The sequence below is a fragment of the Mytilus trossulus genome, chromosome 14 (genome assembly GCF_036588685.1).
Source record: "Mytilus trossulus isolate FHL-02 chromosome 14, PNRI_Mtr1.1.1.hap1, whole genome shotgun sequence".
In the NCBI taxonomy this organism is placed as follows: Eukaryota; Metazoa; Mollusca; class Bivalvia; order Mytilida; family Mytilidae; genus Mytilus; species Mytilus trossulus.
Window position 1 is genome coordinate 19,300,745 of NC_086386.1, and position 23,440 is coordinate 19,324,184.

Here is a 23,440-nt window from a genome sequence, read left to right on the forward strand (position 1 = left end):
TTCTAAATATTGAATAATATTATTATATCAGGGTATTGTTGTTGTTTTTTTTTTTAATATTTTGTATTTGTTTTGTTTTGTCGTTATTTTACATCTTACCTTGCTGCAACTATGTAACAATTAGCTATCAAAACTTTTGTGTGTGTATGCATATGTAGTATGCTAGCTACAACTCGTATATATATATATTATATTATATGCATAAATATCTGTGTGTTTATGATAAAACATTGTTCTATCAGTTGTGAAAATATTTTTAGCATTATTACTTTCATATCACAATCACATGTACATGTAGCTAAAACCCTAAAATTTTGTAGTATAAAGATATTGAGTTAGGATAGCCAGTATCTCATATTCAAATTCCTTATTAATATCTAAAATCATTAAAACAAGTTATTCAATATATATATACAATTCAAAATTTATAAGATAGAATTAAAGACACTCTTTTATTTTGTAAAATGACTTGTGATAATTTATCTTCCATTAAAATGGGCTTCTGGAACGTGGGTGGTCTAAAAAAAAGACAAAACAACAAGATTCAAGACCCCCTTTTTTTTAAACATATGGAAAATCTAGATCTAGTGTTCCTTGCTGAAACCCACTTGGGGTATGATTCTAATATAACTAATATAGGGTCATTCCATTGTCATCTTATTTGTAGACCTGTAACTAAATATAACAACAGGCATTTTGGAGGGCTTGCAATACTACGCAAGCCCTCACTAAAGCAACATGTGAAAATTCTAAAATCAACTATCCCAGATTTTCAGTGGGTGAAATTAGAAAAACAATTCTTTGGATTTGACAAAGATCTTTTTATATGTGTTGTGTATAACCCACCAGAGGGGTCATCATATTCCAAAGGACTTGACCATGATATTCTTACATGTTTAGAAAAGGATATTGCTTCCTATCAAAAACAGGGTAATATATTATTGTGTGGGGACTTTAATGCCAGAGTGGCTTCTGATGCAGATTTCATCATAGATGACAGTAATAATCTTTCTCCATTATATCAGTCCTATTTCAGCGATAAACAAATTCTTGAAAGAAGGAGCAAAGATGATAAACTTGACTCAAGGGGCAGGGACCTGCTTGACTTGTGTATTAGTAACCAAATAAGGATTCTAAATGGTCGAGTTCTTGGTGACACCTTTGGTGGTCTAACATGTTATACACCTAATGGAGCTAGTACAGTTGATTATGTTTTAGTGTCGGAGAGTATCCTAAATCAAATTTTGTATATGAGGATATGTAATTTTATACCAACACTATCAGACTGCCATTGTTTGTTAGAATGGTCATTGTCTGCAAAATATTGTTTAAAAACTGATTGTGATAGTGTTAATACTCATAAAATGTCACCAGGTTTCATATGGTCAGATGACTCACCAGCTCTTTTTCAAGATGCCCTTTTTACGGCAGAAATTCAGCAGCGACTTGAAAAATTCCTTAAACTTGAGCCTATCAATTCCCAAAATGCAATTGATAGCGCATCTCTAGAATTGACAGACATTATTAAAACTGCTGCCAATATTTCCCTTAAAAGGCGTAAAGCCCAAACGGGTAAGGGGGTTAAACACCAAAAGTGGTTTGACTGTAATCTTGCATATTTGCGAAAAAACCTATTTAGTTATGGGAAAATTTATTCTCGATTTCCCAGAGATCCTGCTGTTAAAGGTCACTTTTATAAACTACAGCGCTTATATACTAAGGCACGAAAACACAAATACAGAGAGTACAAGCAGTCTTTGTTGAAGCAGATAGAAACACTGCACGAGGAAAACCCTAAGCAGTACTGGCAATTGATTGATGAACTTCAGGGTAAGGAAAAGGATGATAAAAGTGCATTAGTCGCACCATTTGATTGGTTGAATCATTTTAAAAATTTGACAGAACCAAAAGATGAGTTTAAAGAACGACTGCAATTTTTGGAGGAAAAGCTAAATATTCTTGAAAAAAGAAAGTGCTTTAATGAACTTGATAGTAGGATCTCTGAAACCGAAATATCTACTGCTTTGTCATCTTTAAAAATTAATAAAGCAGCAGGGTTGGATAACATCTCTAACAGTATGCTAAAATATGGTCAAACCTCTTTGTTACCTTGTTTACTAAAAAATTTTAATAATTGCCTCTCTTATGGAAAATACCCAGAACCCTGGACTATTGGCTACATATTCCCAATTCATAAAGGGAATGATGCATCTGATCCTAATAATTATAGAGGAATAACTATTACTGATGCTTTGGGGAAGCTTTTTAATAAAATTCTTGACACCCGTCTTTGCAAATTTTTAGATAAATATCAGATCATTAAAGATAGCCAAATTGGCTTCACAAGGAAAGCGCGACCATCTGACCATATGTTCATACTTAAGACCATTATCGATAAGTACTGTCATACTAAAGAAGGTAGAGTGTTTGCCTGTTTTGTTGATTTCCAAAAGGCCTTTGACACGGTCATTCATCCAGGTATAAAACTCAAGTTATTAAACATTTGGCTGGGTACAAATTTTTATAATATAATTAAGAGTATGTATGCCCAGAGTAAATCCTGTATTCGATTAAAGAATAGAGTTACAGACCTTTTTCCAACTAAGGTGGGAGTGAAACAGGGAGATAATTTGAGTCCTAATTTGTTTAAAATATTTATAAATGATCTCCCTGATTATCTAGAAAAGTCACCTGATCCAGTCTTGGTTAACTCAAAGCCAGTTCATTGTTTATTATATGCTGACGATATTGTCATTTTTTCTTCCTCGGAAAAGGGGCTTCAGTGTAAACTTGATCAATTAAATAATTATTGTAAAGATTGGTGTATGAAAATTAATCTAAAAAAAACTAAGGTGATGGTATTTAACAAAGCAGGCAGGCATATAAAACATAATTTTTATTTTAATGACATGTTGATAGATTGTGTTCAACATTGTAAATATTTAGGTATAACATTTAGTGCATCAGGATCTTTTTCCTTTGCTCAGAAGGAATTGTACAATAAGGCATTGAAAGCATTCTACAAGCTACGAAAGGACTTTTTATCACTGAATCCCAATATTAAAAACAGCCTCCATGTATTTGATCATACAATTAAACCCATTCTTTTGTATAGTTCGGAAATTTGGGGCTTTTTTAATCCTTTCAAAAAAAAATTAAATTCTCAGACTTATACAGTTGATCAAGCTTATCCTAAACTTTTTTCAGATAGATTACATATGAAATTTTGTAAATTATTACTAGGTGTGGGGAAAAGAGCAACAAACCTTGCCACTCTTTCAGAACTTGGGAGATTTCCTTTACATTTTGATATCACCAAATCTATGATCAGATACTGGCACCGGCTTGAAAATTTGGGTTAATCCTTTCCCTTACTAAAAGATGCATATTTAGAGTCAAAGCTATTATTTGAATCAAAAATTCCCTCTTGGTATGGATCTTTAAACTATTTGCAAAAAAAAATTAATGGGGTTGACAGTCTAACCTTTGCAAGCAACTTTAGATTCAAAATTTTAATTAAAAAGTTTTTGTATGAGCACTATGAAATACAATGGAGAAACCAAATGCACAATTGTGCTGATGGGAAGCTTTGTAGCTATAGCACTTTTAAGACTCATTTTGGTCTTGAAAGATACCTTACTATATTACAATCACCTGAGCAGAGGAGAAATTTCACTCGATTGCGTATTTCTTCTCACAGACTAAGAATTGAACAAGGTCGCTATCAGGGTACTCTCCGACAAGACAGAATATGTCTCAGGTGCACCTCAAATGAAGTTGATGATGAAAAACATTTTTTATTCTCATGTACATCATCACAAGATAAGAGAAATTATTTGAATTCCACTATTGACTTACTATGCCCAAACTTTAAGCATTTGATTCCTAGTCAAAAACTGATATGGCTTCTTAATGTAGAGAATCTTGATATTTTGATATCTGTCTGTGAGTTAATTGATGAAGATAAAATATAACTTTAAAGATAAATATTTAATCAGGCTTTCTGCACTAGGCACAAGGTTGGCATGGTGGGGTACAGGACACATCGTACAAGTTCTATTACCTTCTTGTTTGCGATATTATTATTTTTTTTATTAAACTGGTAATATTTTATCTTTTTTGTAATTTGTGCACTTTGGCATGTCAATTAGCATTGTCCCTTGGTGCCTCTTGCAGTTGTGTCACTTTAAATAGTACTGACTCCTCTGCACCAGGCACGAGGATGACATACCATTTATGTGCAACTTCTTACAATATCTTACCATATCATTAATGTCCCGAAACACATTTTAATATGCACCCTCCATGCCATATAGCACCGTCCCTAGGTGCCTCTTGCAGTTCAGCTAGATATATTTAGACTACTCGCAGTATTCTTTTTTGTTACTTTCCAGAGGTGTGCCTGGGACAAAGGTTTTATATATATACTAATATGTGATAACTGTTGTTTCTTATTTGTGTTTGTAACTTGTGTTGTTTATTATATTTGTAAAAGAATATTATATTACAATGATATTATAGTATGCTCCTTGTGAGCCCATTTTATGGAAATAAAGCATCTTCTTCTTCTTCTATATGTATATTTATTTCAAATAGCAATTTTGGGGAAAGACATTTAGAAGTAGCATCTTTCAATTACAAGTAAAATGTTTTAAAATCAACAATTAGTAGTAAGTTGTGTGATTGAGACGAATGCGATAATGATATATTAATGTTTTTGGTTAAAGTTTAAAAAAATGTAAAAAGGGCACTATAGTTTAAAATTCCTAAAACGCACCTAATAATGACATCATCTTAATCTTCTCGGCTCTTATTACAACCATTTTCAACCACATATTTTAAGAGATAAAATTACACTGAACATTATTGTCCACAAATGCCAAACGGCGTGTTTCTACAGAGTTTATCATGATTAGGCTGAAACAAGAAAAATCAATGACTCCAGATGATGAGAAAAAACTAGCAAGAGCCGGAACGAAGCAAAATGTTATCCTATTTTTAGCTTTTTGTGGAATAATCCGAGGAGGTAAAAAGTTTCTCCTTTTATTTATCACCTTCAAAATTATATCATTCGAAAGGACAAAGATGTTAGTTATGCGTCCTTTTTATAAAAAAAAAACATAATGAAAACACTAAAGTACAATTGAATGAAAAATAATAACCACACAAAAAAAAATGAATAGACAATATAAATCATGTAAATAAGAAGTCTAGAAGTTGTTGAGACAGCTCTCCACAAAAGACCAAATGACACAGATATAAACAACTATAGGTCACTGTACAGCTTTCAACAATGAGCAAAACCCATGCCGCCTAATATTGTATGCTGTTAATACAAGACTAGTTGTCAATAAATCTAATACAAATCATTGGTCTGTAGTGGTGTTTGAAACTGACTTGTTATAAGATGGCAGTGTCTGCGCGTACCCGCATGCGGGTACGAATAGTCAAATTGCCGTTCTAGGCTGCGCGTACCCACATCCGGTTTTCTAATAAAATGCCATCGGATCGGTCATAAAACGTGAATATCTACGGAAATTATCAATAATATGGGGATATCGCGTAGAACGAGTGAAGAGTATGAAAATGATATTTTCAAATTGTATTTATTAAAAAATGATACATAATAAACATTGCAAAATTAAATGCACAATGATGGAAAATGAAACTGCACAGTCCCTGTAAAAGAAAAACATGATAGAAATTAATACTATTATAAAATTTTAATGCAAATTTAAAGAATACTAGAACACACCTGCGAAATCGCGTGCATTCAGGGCGTATTTGAAAGGATGTAAAGTGTTGTAGGAAGAATTTTGTAAAAGTTTAAATGACTTGAGAATTTCAGGAAAAGTATCAAAAGTCATAGGTACTTGGGGACAGGAAAATATTTTTTTAATCCTCCTCCTTAATTTCCAATATTCCCATTTTTTGTTTTCTATTAATTTCATTATGAACATACATGTATTATGAACCTTCCAGTCAGAAGCCTGTAATTCAGTGGTTCAGTGATATATGTTTTTCGTTCATTTTTTGTACATAAATAAGGCTGTTGGTTTTCTCATTTGAATTGTTTTACATTGTCATTTCGGGGCCTTTTATATCAGACTATGCAGTATCGGCTTTTGCTTATTGTTGAAGGCCGTAAGGTGACCTTTAAATGTTAATTTCGGTGTCATTTTGGTTTTTTGTCTCCTTGGCATTCATACCACATCTTCTTTTTTTGTAAAACATTTATTGACTTGAGAATTTCAGAAAAGGTATCGAAAGTCATAGGTAATTTGGGACAGGATAATTGTTTTTCTAGCCCGGGTCCTCCTTTTTCCACAAAAAAATCCTTTTTTTTGTTTGTTCTCTATTGATTTTAAAGACAGATGAATAATTTTAGAGCTTATCTGTATATTATGAACAACGGGCCCTTGCGTATGAAAATTTTTGAATCCGCCACTGCGGAGGGACCCTGATCCCAACATGCCGGGGTTAAAAACATGAAATCCCGAGGTTCTGAATTTATTATACAAACTAAATATATCGACATCCTGAAATTCGAAAAAATGAAATCCCGGATCCCGAAATGGTCAATCCTGAAATTTCGATCTTAAAACACACCCGTTCCAGACGTCCCGAAAGTGTATTTTCTTTTCACAGTCAATACTTAGTTTAATAATTGATCCTGTACAGTTCCATCATTGTGCATTTAATTTTGCAGCAATGTTTTTATGTATCATTATTTAATAAATACAATTTGAAAATATTATTTTTTCATATTCTTCACTCGTTCTACACGAAATTCCCATATTATCGATAATAAATTATTTTCGTATATTTATTTCACGTTTCATTCCCGATTCGATGGCATTTTATTAGAAAACCGGATGTAGGTACGCGCAGTCTAGAACGGCAATTTGACTATTCGTACCCGCATGCGGGTACGCGCAGACACTGCCTTATAAGATCTGAAGACATCTAATTTGAGGGGATCATATATTGACATATTATCCTTTAACCATCTAATAAAATCGTTTGTATTATTTACTTTGCAATGCTTTGGACTTGCATAAATGATTTTGGGTTAAACTTTGAAATCTGTCTTACTAATCATGCTAATTAGCACCAAGAAGAAAAAAATGGTGACTTGAAAGTTTATTTTCTACCAAAACAATAGATTTATAGAATATAAATCATCCGATTATCATGATTCATACTACCATATTATATACTAGTGTTATCAGTTCTCTAAAGTGTAACAATCTTTTTGCTCCGTAGGACCAATTCTTCAAATAAATGTGGTCAAAGCTGATTGTGTTAACTATGCTAAGTAGATATTTTTATTCATTTCCTATTATCATCACGTTTTTCTCTTGCGTAAATCACGAAATAATCAAAACATCTGTTGTTGTGTTCAATTTTGACATAGGCCATGATAGGGTGCAATTGGTCATCAGTTCTCGATAGTTGTGAAAAGTAGAGTACAATGTTTGGTAAGCATGTTTGATATCATCAATAGAAGATTTAAAATTATGCAAATTGAAGAAAGGTATCAATTACCTATCATTTGTCTCTAGAAAACATTTTTCTAGAAATAATGAAGATATTTGAACCTTTAACACATGTTTAACCCCATTAAAACAGTCCTGGGTAAAAAAATATATATTGCCCTTTTGAGGCTGAAATAAATCAAGATATACATGTATTATCTTATAATGTGAATTGAATCTTAAGTTTAATACATGTACACCAACCATGTTGACTACATAAATATTGATTCGTTCAATCTATAAATTTGATGAAAACTGAAAGTATATAATTATTCTTAAACTTATCCTTGATCACTTGATAAAAAAACCTTTACAGATCAAATATTATGACTTATTTGACAAAATATTTGATTGTTTTTTGGGGCATTTACTTCTCAATAATACATCAAGAATGCATGTTGTCCTGAAAATTGTTGATTCATGTATGTCTTACTTTCTTTAATTTAGAGGCTGTTATTGACATTCAAATCTCATGAATTCATTCATTTTGTTTATATAGATTAGACCGTTGGTTTTCCCGTTTGAATGGTTTTACACTAGTAATTTTGGGGCCCTTTATAGCTTGTTGTTTGGTGTGAGCCAAGGTCGTGTTGAAGGCCGTACTTTAACCTATAATGGTTTACTTTTTATACGACTGCAAATTTTGAAAAAAATTTCGTCGTATATTGCTATTACGTTGGCGTCGTCGTCGTTGTCGTCGTCATCGTCCGAATACTTTTAGTTTTCGCACTCTAACATTAGTAAAAGTGAATAGAAATCTATGAAATTTTAACACAAGGTTTATGACCATAAAAGGAAGGTTGGTATTGATTTTGGGAGTTTTGGTCCCAACATTTTTGGAATTAGGGGCCAAAAAGGGCCCAAATAAGCATTTTCTTGGTTTTCGCACTATAACTTTAGTTTAAGTTAATAGAAATCTATGAAATTTTGACACAAGGTTTATGACCACAAAAGAAAGGTTGGGATTGATTTAGGGAGTTTTGGTTTCAACAGTTTAGGAATTAGGGGCCAAAAAAGGGCCCAAATAAGCATTATTCTTGGTTTTCGCACAATAACTTTAGTTTAAGTAAATAGAAATCAATGAAATTTAAACACAATGTTTATGACCACAAAAGGAAGATTGGTATTGATTTTGGGAGTTTAGGTCCTAACAGTTTAGGAATTAGGGGCCAAAAAGGGACCCAAATAAGCATTTTTCTTGGTTTTCGCACCATAACGTTAGTATAAGTAAATAGAAATATATGAAATTTAAACACAAGGTTTATGACCATAAAAGGAAGGTTGGTATTGATTTTGGGAGTTTTGGTCCCAACAGTTTAGGAAAAAGGGGCCCAAAGGGTCCAAAATTAAACTTTGTTTGATTTCATCAAAATTGAATAATTGGGGTTCTTTGATATGCTGAATCTAACTGTGTATGTAGATTCTTAACTTTTGGTCATGTTTTCAAATTGGTCTACATTAAGGTCCAAAGGGTCCAAAATTAAACTTAATTTGATTTTGACAAAAAATGAATCGGTTGGGTTCTTTGATATGTTGAATCTAAAAATGTACTTAGATTCTTGATTATAGGCCCAGTTTTCAAGTTGGTCCAAATCTGGGTCCAAAATTAAACTTTATTTGATTTCATCAAGAATTGAATAAATGGGGTTCTTTGATATGCCAAATCTAACTGTGTATGTAGATTCTTCATTTTTGGTCCCGTTTTCAAAATTGGCCTACATTAAGGTCCAAAGGGTCCAAAATGAAACTTAGTTTGATTTTAACAAACATTAAATTCTTGGGCCTCTTTGATATGCTGAATCTAAACATGTACTTAGATTTTTGATTATGGGCCCAGTTTTCAAGTTGGTCCAAATCAGGATCTAAAATTATTATATTAAGTATTGTGCAATAGCAAGTCTTTTCAATTGCACAGTATTGTGCAATGGCAAGAAATATCTAATTTCACAATATTGTGAAATAGCATTTTTTTTTTTTAATTAGAGTTATCTTTCTTTGTCCAGAATAGTAAGCAAGAAATATCTTATTGCAAGAATTTTTTTTAATTGGAGTTATCTTTCTTTGTCCAGAATCAACTTAAATCTTTGTTATATTCAATATACAATGTATATTCACTTTTTACTACCAACTGATAAATTTAAATAATCTTTACCATTCAGTGATAACAAGCAGTTTTTTTACATCTTAATATTTTATGATGTATTTAAATGAGTAGTTATTGTTGCAAACTCCATTAGAATATTTTAATTGAGATTAGTTTTGGAATAAGGGAAAGGGGGATGTGATTAAAAAATTGGGTTCAATTTTTCTCATTTGAAATTTCATAAATAAAAAGAAAATTTCTTCAAACATTTTTTTGAGAGGATTAACATTCAACAGCATAGTGAATTGCTCTAAGAGAAAACAAAAATTTTAAGTTCATTAGAACACATTAATTCTGTGTCAGAAACCTATGCTGTGTCAACTATTTAATCACAATCCAAAGTTAGAGCTGAATCCAGCTTGAATGTTGTGTCCATACTTGCCCCAACCATTCAGGGTTCAACCTCTGCGGTCGTATAAAGCTATGCCCTGCCGAGCATCTGGTTAAATTGTTACTTGGATGGAGAGTTGTCTCATTGGCACTCACACCACATCTTCCTATATCTATTTAAAAAAAATATATATATCAAGGATAAATTCATCACCACTAAAATTCTTTAGAATCTTCTTAGTTATAATGTCACAATCAGATATGAATCGGAATGCTTTTTAGGTATTGTATGACAGCAAAAACATGTGGATAGTGAGTTGAGATGTTGGTCAACCAATTTGTCATGGTGACTGTAAAACATTTTTTATGGTCTAAATTAGTCGTTCTTCCTCATAACTTTGTTGAAGCACTTATTTGTCATGTTTGTGTCTGGAATCCTTTTAATGAAGTCCATTTTAACTTAAGTGTGGACATGCACAAGCATACAAATGTAGAATATTATTTAAGATCTTACATGATGATAGCACTATACGATGGCAGAAATTTAATTGAAAATAGAAATCATAAAGTACAAAAAAGGTTCTAGTATAGTCTGTTAATCAGTGTTGATATCCAGGAAAGATGTTGAACATTGTTTAATAACATGTTCAAGGTACAACATGACAAATGTTTAAATAAATATTTTTCTTTTTTTCTGTTTCAGTACCTTATGTCTTGAAGCAGTTTGAATGAAGAATCCTGCATATTTTGTAATGGAAGACTAATGTATGGTATAAGATCCAAGACAACCAAAACACTGCATGTAGACAGACAATTTATTTACTGTGTGATAAATGTAGTGTATGATTGTGTACAATAAATACATAACTTTTTGTTTTATTTAATGTGAAGTAAATTTATACATGGTTATATGCTCAATTCAATGTCAAGATCAACTTACTTTTTTGCTCCACAAAAATATTCAACTTTTTTTATAGGAGTTATTGCCCTTAAATTACAAGGGTCAAGTAAGCTGCTATACTCATGACTTGTTTTTTTTTTGTCATCATCCATTGAAGCTAGCAGTCCATTTACTTTCACATAAAACTTAAACTTCTTTGTCAGTTGGATCCAAATTTCGGTCACAATTATTACTAGGTTTCTATTTGAAAAAAGTGTCCAATGAGCCAGCCTACCATTTAACATGACTGAAATTGCTGAAAAAAATCGATTGTAGCCTAGGGATTAAATGGAAGTTTTGTCTATTATCATTGTCTTGAAAGTTGGTACAGATAGCCTTAGGTGAAGATCTGATGTGGCAGAACTGTTTAAAATATTGAGATCTACCTATTACCCATTTACCAAAAAAAAATACAAGTCCAATCCTAACCAGGATAGTTTAGTCCCTTCCCATAACTAATCTCTGTAACTTAATGGAGTCATTGTAGAGCATAGAAAAAAAATATTGAATAATTTGGTTGAGTCCACTCCATGCAATTATTAATTGAAAATAAAAATTTAACTTGTAAAAATGATCAACAAGAAAAGATCTACAATTAAGGGATGACACCAAAAGATCAATGAAGGATCTAAAACATAAATCGAATAGTTTAGGGAGGGGGGACGCAGTGAATGAACTATGTGAATTAAGTTTTTTATCCTACATTGGACTTTTGATGTCTTCCCTAAGTAAAATCATTGAAATACTTGGTCGAATCCTTATAAGAATCTTTTTGCTGAATATCTTGAAAACTAAAATAGATGAAGAGAAACTTGAAATAGAAAACGAAAATTACCAGCCGGACAAGATGTACAGATTTGATAAGATGGCAGAAATCTTTTGGAGTTATTGCACTTTATGATGAATTTTATTTAGTCTGGTATTTCAGTTGCAGAAAGCTTGACACAAGAATAGTGATCTGGCAGCAGCATGTTAAATTAGAAAAGCTAGATATTTCAGAAAGTAGAAGAGAAGGCCTGGATGCTTCATACATGTACTTTGTATACATTTATTCTTATGTTATGAAGTTTCTGCCATGTTCATAGTCCTTGACCTCATATTCACTACTTGTAAAAAAAGGTTAAGATTTATTGTAATTTTAATTTTTCTCTTACAAGAGTAAAAGTATAACTGTATTTGGTATGTGCCTACCTTGTGTTATCCTTATGTAGACAGTTTTCACTTGACCTTGACATCATTCCATGCATCAGTGAACAAGGTCAAGCTTTCGTGGTCAATTCCATATCTTGGATACTGTTATTAATAGGTCTACCATATTTGATGTATGGAATGATTGTAAGGTGTACATGTCTAAAAAGTAAAACCACAAAGATACTGAACTTAGAGAGAAAAATCAATTCGTAAAGTCCATAATCACATGGCAAAATCAGATAACAAAACGCATCAAAAACAAATGGACAAGAACTGTCATATTCCTGACTTGGTACAGGCATTTTCAAATGTAGAAAATGGTGGATTAAACCTGGATCTATAGCGCTAACCCTCTTACTTTAATGACAGTCTTATCAAATTCCGTTATATTTACATTGATGCGATAAATAAACAATAAAATAGTCAAAATATGGGTACATCAGTCATCATCGTATAACAATTTTATAAGGAACAATTTAACAGAACACAAAAATATCTACTATCTACGAATACATTGATTGATTTGAGTGTCTACTGACAGGTCTCATATGACCTGGACTCATTTTCAGGGTTCAGGGGTTCAAGTTATTAAGTTTCTGTGTTTGGTCTGTTTTTATGCTCCTGCTGTAGCGGAGGGGTCATTAAGTTTTACCCTTGTTAGTCTGTAAGTCAGTACCTCCCTAAATTAGTTTCTGTTCTCTAACTTGAGTTTGCCTCAACACAAATGTTTTGAAACTTATACACAATGCTTATTACAACATTGGGTCACTTTAACTGTTCTAGAGTTATGCCCCTTTAAAAACGAAAAAAATGCTAGTTTTTTAGTTTCTGTTCTCTTGCTTAAGTTTGATCAATCAAATCTTTTGTAACCTTAACACAATGCTTATTACCACAAAATACAGATCAAGTTTGAATTTTGGTGGTTCATTTTAACCATCCTAAGTTAAGCTCATTTGTAAATGAGAAAAAAATGCAAAATTTTAGTTTCCATCTCTCATGAGTTGCCTCACCCAAATGTTATGAAACTTATACACAATGCTGATAATCACAAAACACAGATGAAGTTAAATATTGGTGGTGTCACATTAACCAATATCAAGTTATGCCCCTTTATGAATTGAAAAATTGCAAATTTTTAATTTCCGTTCTGTAACTTCAGGTTGCCCAAAACAAACATTATGAAACCTTTACACAATAATTATTTCCACAAATATTCAGACCAAGAATAAATTTGGGTAGCATCACTTTTAATGTTCTTGAGTTATGTCTCTTTGTAATGTTGTTTGCAAGCCGCAGCATCATCTGTGTCCATGGGGACATATTCTTCATTTATTTTTAGACCTTATGCAATAGTTCATGTTTTCGTCGTATATTGGTATCATGTCGTCGTCCGTCGTCCGAAGACCTATTGTAGGTACATCACGAAAAGTTGAAACATTTTATAACGAGCATATGCATTGTTAATTGATTTCTTTGGGATGTATTTCAAGTTGGAAAGACGTTTTAGTACGTAAACATAAAATATTGGATTTTGAGTCGAAACAGTGTACACGAAATTGACAGCTAAAACCCGTGATAAACACTTTAAAATTAGAAGCTGTACAACTCTTTTTTTAAACTAGAATATTTGGATTTATTATAAAAAAAAAGATGTGATATGATTGCCAATGAGACGCTTCTCTCTCCAAAAGGAACCAAATGACACAGAAATCATCAATTATAGATCAAAGACCTTCAACAATGAGCAATGCACATACCGCATAGGCAGCTATAAAAGCCATCGAAATCAATAATTCAAAGCAATTCAAACGAAAAAACTAACTGCATAATTAATGTAAAAAACAATAAACGGGGGACATATGGTTAAACATAATTAATAAGATATTTCATATACTTTATGATATATCAATAATAATAAACATTAGAAGATATCTTATAAAGTATATAAGATATCTTAGAAACTTTATGAGATATCGCATATAATATATAAGATATCTTATTTATTAATTGACCAGGATTCAGCTTAGACTGTAGATGTAATAACTTGTCAGTGATAATACCTGCTCATGTAATATCAAAGGTTAAACCTACAAAATACAAACAATTTGAAAGTGGTGATCATGACACCTTATTTAATTTATTGATCTGGCCTGATAATTTCACATATAAGATCGATTTAATGTCCGTAATGCTTTTATTTTATTGTAGCTTATATTTTTCTTTTGCAGAGGGGGATTCAATCTGGTAATTTCGCCCAATCAGAGTCAAGATTGCTGACATCATCCATCCTGTTACCATAGTTAAGCGTCCTTTATTTCAAATTGATCAACGTAAAGAAATTCTCGATTAAAACTATCCTGCCGGCCGGCCTTTCTATTACATATTTAAATTCGTAATTCCACTGCAAATGATGGGTTAAACAGCGCTTATTTCCTCCTGGTTCTTATTCATCTATAAAACAACCATTACACTTTAAAACTGTGCAAAGACGTGTTTTGATTGATATAGACCGGTATACTTATATTTATATAACTCATAAACATATGAAAGTCTAACCTACCTGAAAACTTTACAGGGAACAGTTCGCAAAATCTGACTGCTACACTAACAGGAAAACCGTTAAAAATTGAAGATGACTGTTTTCATTTTTTGCTATTGGGCCAAGGACCCATATACGTCCCTGTATTGGGCATAACAACTATTTCCATTTTTAAACATGTAATAATGCTTTTCATTTTTTTTTCATTATTTATCTATTTTCTTCTAACATATTCTTCCACGAACAATTAACTACTCCATTCTTATTTCCGTAGTCTACACAATGCATGAGGTGTTTTTGACGTCAATAATTTCTTCCCCAATTAACACCTATCTATCTTTGTCTAAATAAAAGCTGCAGAAGGGGTAAAGACACAGTAAGAATATTTTTTTACAGTGGATGTTAATCATCTTATTGAAGCATTTTAAGATATGGTAAGAAAAACATTTTATACTTTTGAAATTAAATGGGTACATAAGGTTCGAAAATTAATCGAACAGACAATATTTATAAAATAGCTGTCATACCTGTGGCAGAATAAGCTAGCTAGAAAACTAGTTTTAACCCACCATTTTCTTTGGAAAATTCCAATACAAAATCAACAATAGTAAGTCGTATTTATCTGAATTGTTCTGTTTAATTAATGACGTTTGATTTTTTTCCAGTTTTTATGAATTTCTCCTTATCGATTTGCATTTGAGTCGGTATTTTATTTAAACTTATTTTTTATATACATAATATACACATGGAAAAAATATTGCAACACCTTGATTTGTAAACCTTGGACATTCAGCCTCCTTTGTTGGAAAGAATATGATAAAATATTTGTATAATGATATTGAATCATTGGCATTAAAATGAATAAATAAATGTATGAACAAATTTTGATTTACCACAATTTTGATTAAACAAAAATGAAATCATGTTTGTATAAAATATTCTATATTAAATACTTTTACTGTAATCGAACAATAGAATACCAGACATTTCAAAATAAATCTTAAGATAATTTTCCGCATCATGGTTGATCGTTATACGCCAGTGAATAAATACTTTGTATAGCTTAAATTCACACGGATAACCGCCTCTAAACGTCTTATCATGCCTGCAAACAGTCGACGAATTTGATGATAAGGTTCCAGCAACCTTTCCTTATGAAGGGCATTGTTTAATTCATTAAGTGTCTGAACTTAGGTGTTCTTTTTAAGCACTCTACGTCCAATAATGTCCCATATATGCTTCATATGGTTAAAATCCGGGCAACTAGCAGGCCAAGAAAGATTTGTATTGCTTCTCGATGCAGATAATCATTAACCGTACGGGAACGATGTGGCCTAGCATTATCATCAATGAAAACTGCATGGCCTTTTACCCAGAGGATGATTATCAAAATGAGGCACTACACTTCTCTCAAGAATGTCTCTTTAATATCTCTGATATCTTTGGCTATTCAGGTTTCAGGATTCAGCAATGAGTCGATCGCAAACAGTTCGTGTTCATAGTCCTCAGCATGGCAACCATTTCCTTCACAATGCTTGGTGTTTCCTAGCTGATGTTAAATTGGGTGTTCCTGATCTCGATAGATCTTTAACATCATGTGTTGCTTGAATTTTGTTCACAAAACGACTTGTAATGGAATGGTGATGACAAACAATACGAGAAATTTGACGACATACCTGAGTTTTCTCATGCCAATAATCTGGCGTCTAGTTGCAGGTGAATGTTGTCAAGAACCCATTACATTCTAACAATCACATAATTCAACAAATTTAAACTATTTTTCTATTGTTTACGAATAAAGTGGCTGCTTATGCAAAAGAGAATTTATCAAGTTGGCATTTATTGATTAAACTCATGTGAGGTCCTCTGTGCTCTTCAACTTTGTATTTTGTCGATTGTTTTTCATCTGAGCGTCACTGGTTATTCTTGTGTGTACGCAATGCCCGTCTGGCGTATTAAATTTTAAATCTGGTATCTTTTGTAAATTATTATTCGTGTTTTTCTCTGTCCTTTATGTTCTCCCATTTATTTGTGTTGTAGTCCTTTCATGTAATGTTGTCATTTTAATGTTATATTTAACATTGCCATAAAAGCGGAAGGTTTGGCATGCCACAAAACTAGGTTTACCCACTATTTTACTTAAAATGTCCTGTACGAAGTCAGGAAAATAGCCATTATTATATTATAGTTCGTTTCTGTGTGTGCTAAATTTTACTGTTGTGTTTCTGTTGTGTCGAAGTCTCCTCTTATATTTGATGTCTTTCCCTCATTTTTTGTTTGTAACACGGATTTGTTTTTTCTCAATCGATTCATGAATTTCCAACAGCGGTATACTACTGCTGCACTTATTTCACTAGTTCTTTTTCAATAAATTATATCACAAAACAATATAGAGTGTTTTTTTTAATTTGAAGTTCAATTCGGTGTTGCAATACTTTTTCCATGTGTATATATCGATGTTACAGGAAATAAATCTCGTCTAACCCATTTTTTTAAATGCAAAAGTTTTCTTGTAAACGGTATTATAGATAACAAATATGGTTTAATTGTGTATACCAGCACGATTAAAGGAAATGTATAAAGTGAGTCATAGAGACCTCAACACAGCACCATGAATGCTTAATATATACAATGTGCAACATACACTCAAACTGTATAAAACAACAAATAGATATGTGCCTGTATGCCGTGCCTGATGTACTAAAATTAAGGCGAACGACCCTTACATCTTGTCTAAATTTAGCATGGAGTTAAACGATACAAGTTTACTATTGCTTAAAGTATGTAAAAAAAACCAAAAAGAATATGTGATATGATTGGCAATGAGATAACTCGTTATAAAACATCCACTGACATAGAAATTAACAACCATAGGTCATCGTACGACCTTATACAACGAGCAACGCCCATACCACATAGTCAGCTTTAAAAGGTCTCTACATGACAAATATAAAACAATTCAAACGAGAAAAACTAACGGCCTAATTTTTGTGCATGTATAAATAGTTCGTTCGTATTGCATATTATGAATTTTTGCCTTTTTCATCAAACAAAATATGATAATTAGTAAGGGTGTGACTTTTTTTTAACAAACTGCCACATTACTGATGAATTATTTTATTTTTTTATGTATTTCAGATATGTTGCTAATTTCTGCCATAACTCTTGGGATTTACGGTTTTATTGACAGTTTATCTGTTACAGAACTGTCAAAATTTACAACATCTGGAAACTTTCCTCAATCATCAGTAAAAGTCGATACTTCTCCATCAGAAAGGTAAATCTATATTTAATATAGAAATGTTGCTTCATTAATCCTGATACAAAATAGCAATATACGATTATTTGTTGCATTTATCATTTGCAAATCCAAGAAAAAGCTTGTATGATAGATCATGTTGCATTTTTCTTCACAGAAGCCTGAGACTTACAACCCTATTTTGTCCCAGGTGCATACTTCCACAAAACCATTCATTTGGGAGAAGTTAAGATGTATTGCCCCGAATCTATATTGTAAAAGGGGTGTCAAATATACTAGTATATAAACTGTTTCAAAAGAAATCATAATGAAAATATCTGTAGCAAAACAGGAGTTCCAGTTCAAACGCGCCTGTTTATCTGTGAACAAAATATCTAATTATTGAATAAAATGTCTGTCTTTGAGTCTTTGGTGGAAGCGAAAGGGGTCACACTATTTTTTTATAATCTATTCTTTTAATATTTTAGATATCTTATATATGCGTCCGGAATACCAGATCATCAATGGGAAAAGGTCAATCCAAATGATGCAACTAATCAAAAATATAACATCAGTATTCTAAAAATACCACGGTATAAAAATGGAGCGCATGGTTGTGTTCCAATGGGTATGATTGGTATTACCAGAACAGGCGTAGCCATATTCAATCCGTTGAATGTTGACATGGAAAATGCAGTTGAAGGTCAAACACAAGAGACTTTTGACAGTTGTGATGGCCATCCAACAAACACAGGATCATATCATTATCACAAGATTCCAGATAGCTGCCTGTATAAAGGAGAGGTCGATGAGTTCATTGGTGTCGCTTTAGATGGATTTCCAATATATGGTCCAAATGCATCAGATGCTAATAGTCTGTTGACGTCAACTGACCTTGACGAATGTCATGGTAGAGAGGTTAATGGCGCTTATAGATATCATGCGACAGAGACATGGCCGTACTTTCTTGGATGTTTTAAGGGTGTCGTATTAGAAAATCTTCCTGGTTTGCAGTACATTTGCGAACCAGCAAATAAAGCATCTTCAGGTATATATTAATTTTATGCAAGTAAAATAAATGCCATTTATGCGCAACTACCGGCTTTAAACCAAATACTTTTACGATTTTTTTTACATAATATCAAAGTAGAAAATAATCATTATACTTTATAGGATATGCATCATGTTGATAATATGACAATCGGAGAAGTTATAATCAAAACCCATTGCCAAACAGTATTTCTTACAATCCACATTCTGTGATTCAAATTTGCAAAAACGAATACAATTTGAGGAATATATATAAAGCTTTCTGTCATTTATTCATGTATTTAACTTCGACCTTTAATGTCAAAGAGACAACAACCCGACTAAAGCGAATTTAACAGCCCAAGGTACGCATTTGTTCTTCAACTCAACGAGATGGACTTCCACATCCGGAGATGGGCTTCCGCTGGTCCTTGCATAAACACTACTGTAGACTTGTTCAGCAAAATGCACTGCACATTAAACTCCAAACTATGCAAATGCACAAATATTGAAAAAATACGCAAAACTGACAAACGCTAGGGATTGCTATCTTTGGGCATGCACAGAATGTGGCGTGGTTAAACACTGTTTGTGATATCTCACCTCCCTCCCATTTCTCCAGCCAATGTTGGATAGACAAACATACAGCAAAACGCACAATAAAACTAGATTATAAAGAAATCTTAGTCCTGTGTTAGAGCAGGTAACATATATGCTTGTTTTAATAAAACAAATTACCTTGAACGTTTTATATATATGTATTTCACTTTTCTCCTTGACATGATATTTACTGGAAAGCTGTCCATCATCAATTCCAAAGAATCTGTGAACATTCTTTTCATGCCGTCATCAGAAATTACTTATTTGTACCAATGTCAAGTGTTATATAGATGTACAGCAATAGTTTTTCAACTTCAGCCATTGCTCAGTGTACTCTTTTTAAGTGTTATCATATACTAGCGAACATAGTTATTTAACATCAGGCTTTGCTCATTTGTATCTTTGTAAAGTTTTTTAGTGGCAATCATAGTAGTTTTAAAAGCCATATTATAGAAAAAAGCTTGCAATAATAGAATAATAAGTGTGAGAGTTTGACTGAGGTTTACAGAATAGAGAATAATGAGCAAACAAAACAGAATAAAAGCCTTAAAAAGAATAGATACACATGGGGGTACTCAATGCTCTTCAACTTCGTACTTTGATTGGCCTTTTTAACTTTTTTGGATTCGAGCGTCTCTGATGAATCTTTTGTAGACGAAACGCGCGTCTGGCGTATATACAAAATTTAGTCCTGGTATCTATGATGAGTTTATTTAATTTAAAAGACCGAGAATAATTGGTGCAAAAACACAAAGAATAGAGAATAAGCGTCAAACTATATAATGCATAGAGAAAGTTTTCTAAATAAGAAAAAAATAAAGGATGCTAATCAAGACGCTCAATTAAACCGCACTGCACAGGTTTAGAAATTACAAAGGTTCACAAAACCATCGTCCAAGTTCAGAAAGGAAATCAGAAACCACTTAGCAGTTTAGAAATGAGAAATCTATGAAAAAAATCAATAATGCTACATTTCTTTTTACTTCTGAAAGGTGTTAATGTGAGTCAGAAGAAGATTGTTTCAAGTTATATTTAACTGTTTCAGGTTGGGAAGATTGGAAAGAATGGAACGGGTATCTTTGTAACTGTCCACCGCCAGAAGGACATGGGGATGGAAATATGCCAGATTCATTTCAATGTAGAGCAGATAACCCATACCGACCAACTAACTGCCCTGATGTTCAAGAATGCATGAACAATAACAATCCTCCTATGTTTTGTTACGACATATGCCAACAACAGGGAAATAGCCCGGAATTTTGCAAGACCTTACCTGCTAATGACAATCAGGCATGCCCAATAGCAGCTATCAAGATATTTACTATTCTTTTGACGACATTTATAGCTATATGTTTAATCTAGTGCAAACGTTTTGTTCAGTCCAATATTCCGGTGCTATGAATTCATGCGCGTAGCTACCTTTACGTCAAAACGCCCGGTCGTACACATGGATTTTTGAGTCTTTTTTTTAATCGGAATAAATAAAAAGAATTTGTTAAATTGAACCTTGTAGTGATATCTCTAATGGCTTGTAATTGAAAATAATGTGACGAAATGTAATTTCTAATTAAATGGTATTATGATTACGTTCATTTTCTGCAAAGTATGAATCTACTTAAAATGCTGCTCAGTGTCCTATTGTTTAAAGCAATTCCTTTAATATAATATCATTTCATCAATGAGCGTGGAGGTGTTTGGAAATCCGAGGGGTATAACAATTTGGGTTTTTACTAGGCAAAGTTTTTTTTATCAAATATTTTAATTTTGTGAATAATTGCATGAAGTTCATATGATAGATAATCGTTGCATAAATCACTACAAGACTTGATGTGTCATTTACTTTAAAACTATATCTTTATTTATGTCCCCTACATATGGACTATAAATATACGTGAATAGGTCTCGATGTATTCTGGGCTATTCAATCAATAACACCACAACTAACTTTGTGTTATGGATTCATACCGATGTTTTGAAAAAGTTTTTTACCTGTAAAATGTCAAAAAAATAAATAAATGATTGTTGCAGCCAATATCATCTTTGTCTACTTCGTAAAATTTGTCACTGTATAATTATTGGCAACAGTAGTATACCACTGTTCGAAGTCATTACTCGATTGACAAATTAAAACCGATGAAAACAGGAATACAACAGCAACACTTAAATGCAACAAAGAAACGACAATGCAACACACACAAAAAATAAACTTAAAATAACAACAGCCATTTTCCAAACTTGGTACAGAACATTTTAAGAAAAAAAATTGTGGATTGCACCTGGTTTTGTGGCTAGCCAAACCTCGCGCTTTTATGGCAATGTTAAATTTAACACTAAAATGACAATATAACATGACATCATTCCAGTACATATCATTGCATGAATATTCAGGACAGAAAAAAACGCAAATAAACAATACAATGGTACATTTCGACATGCTTCAAAGTACAGGCATAAAATGTAATACGACAGACGCGCCTTTCGTCTGCATAAGACTCATCAAAAGATCAAAATAGTAAGAAGTCAAACCAGTACAAAGTTGAAGAGCATCAATTCATACTTTTGCAGGCAGTAAAATTATGAAAATGATCGCGGACTTTTTCATTTATGCCATTTTTACCAAAAAAAATATAAATTTACATATATTTTAATATGTGGCATTAGAATGGAGATCACTGTATTGTATTTAAGGCTTGGCCTTCGTAAAACTTGATTTTACTGTCGCATATATCCGTTTACCTATCTCCGCTCCGCGTCGCTAGGTGAACTCAATTTGCGACAGTAAAATCTACGTTTTACGAAGGCCAAGCTTAAAATACAACACAGTTATCTCCTAATTCATGTCATCACTAAAGTGCTAACTAACCACAGAATAACTACCCAGGACAGCACACAAAAACCCAAAACATAACCACGCATTGTCTTTCAGACGACTAGATCGACGCCACAGGTAAATTAAAAAAAAATTGATATAGTTTAAGATCAGTCATATATCATTGGAAGTTGAAAGTTCTGTCGATTCTGCTGCGGAGAAAGAGGGTTATTCTTCTTTAAGCCGTGGTACACATACAGTTATATCTTAGTTAAATAATTAGTAGATGTTACAGAAAGTATTGTTATGAATAACAATATTATAATATAAAATAAACGATGACGAGATGTGTCTTACATGAAGGTAAACAATTGTCCGTCATTGTGACTCGTCCTTTTGCTTATAATTTGCACCAAAAACTTTCTGTGTTCAGTTTATTTGCAGGTCGAAAATCATAAATTGTTAATTTTGTACGAATACAAGGCAAAAGATATTTCATTTTTATAAATACTCATTAACGAACTCGAATACGAAAAGTTGAATGGTCAAATCATTATGACATTTGCGTGCATCGATTGGGATAAACAAAACATAGTGTTTTGAATGTGTTTACAATTAAAACGTAAATTAACAGAAATTTACTGTATCAATGCTACATGTATATTAAAGGAGCCTTATTCAGGCTCATTTTCCTCGCTGTTTTCGCATTGAATAGTTATAATCTATTATAACAAGTTCCACGTAAACTTCGTTCTGTTTGTCTATAAAAAATCAACCAAGAGTCACCAAATATGCCTAGAAGAATAACAAAATTCATTATGTTTTTGTAATTTGAAGAAAATGCATTTTGTTTTATAACATCCCCACCATAATCATGCTTACCTTTTCCATCATGTTACTTCTGCTTAAGTAGTCGAATTTATATGGTTAGCTGTGTATTACAAGTTCTCTTGCATTAGCGATTGCTTTTTTATTTGAAGCAACCAAAATTCAATCCTAATAGAACCAGAATGTTATACAGTACCTCAGGAATATATTACCTAAGGAATATTAGACAAATTTTGGGGAATTTTTGGTACTCAA

The 23,440-nt window shown here is 32.4% G+C and overlaps 1 protein-coding gene and 1 long non-coding RNA gene across 2 annotated transcripts; both read left to right on the top strand.

Annotated features, from left to right (window-relative positions):
• Positions 1-4,881: 4,881 nt before the first annotated feature.
• LOC134695843 (uncharacterized) lies at positions 4,882-10,890 on the top strand. Its single transcript, XR_010102853.1, has 2 exons — positions 4,882-5,026; positions 10,715-10,890. It is a non-coding gene; the product is annotated as an uncharacterized LOC134695843 (long non-coding RNA).
• A 4,180-nt stretch (positions 10,891-15,070) lies between these two features.
• Positions 15,071-21,568, top strand: LOC134696434 (uncharacterized). The gene is made up of 4 exons (XM_063558246.1): positions 15,071-15,115; positions 17,820-17,958; positions 18,408-18,967; positions 20,594-21,568. The coding sequence occupies exons 2-4, from the start codon at positions 17,822-17,824 to the stop codon at positions 20,908-20,910; spliced, it is 1,014 nt and encodes a 337-aa protein (XP_063414316.1). The 5' UTR covers positions 15,071-15,115; positions 17,820-17,821; the 3' UTR covers positions 20,911-21,568.
• The last annotated feature ends 1,872 nt before the right edge of the window (positions 21,569-23,440 follow it).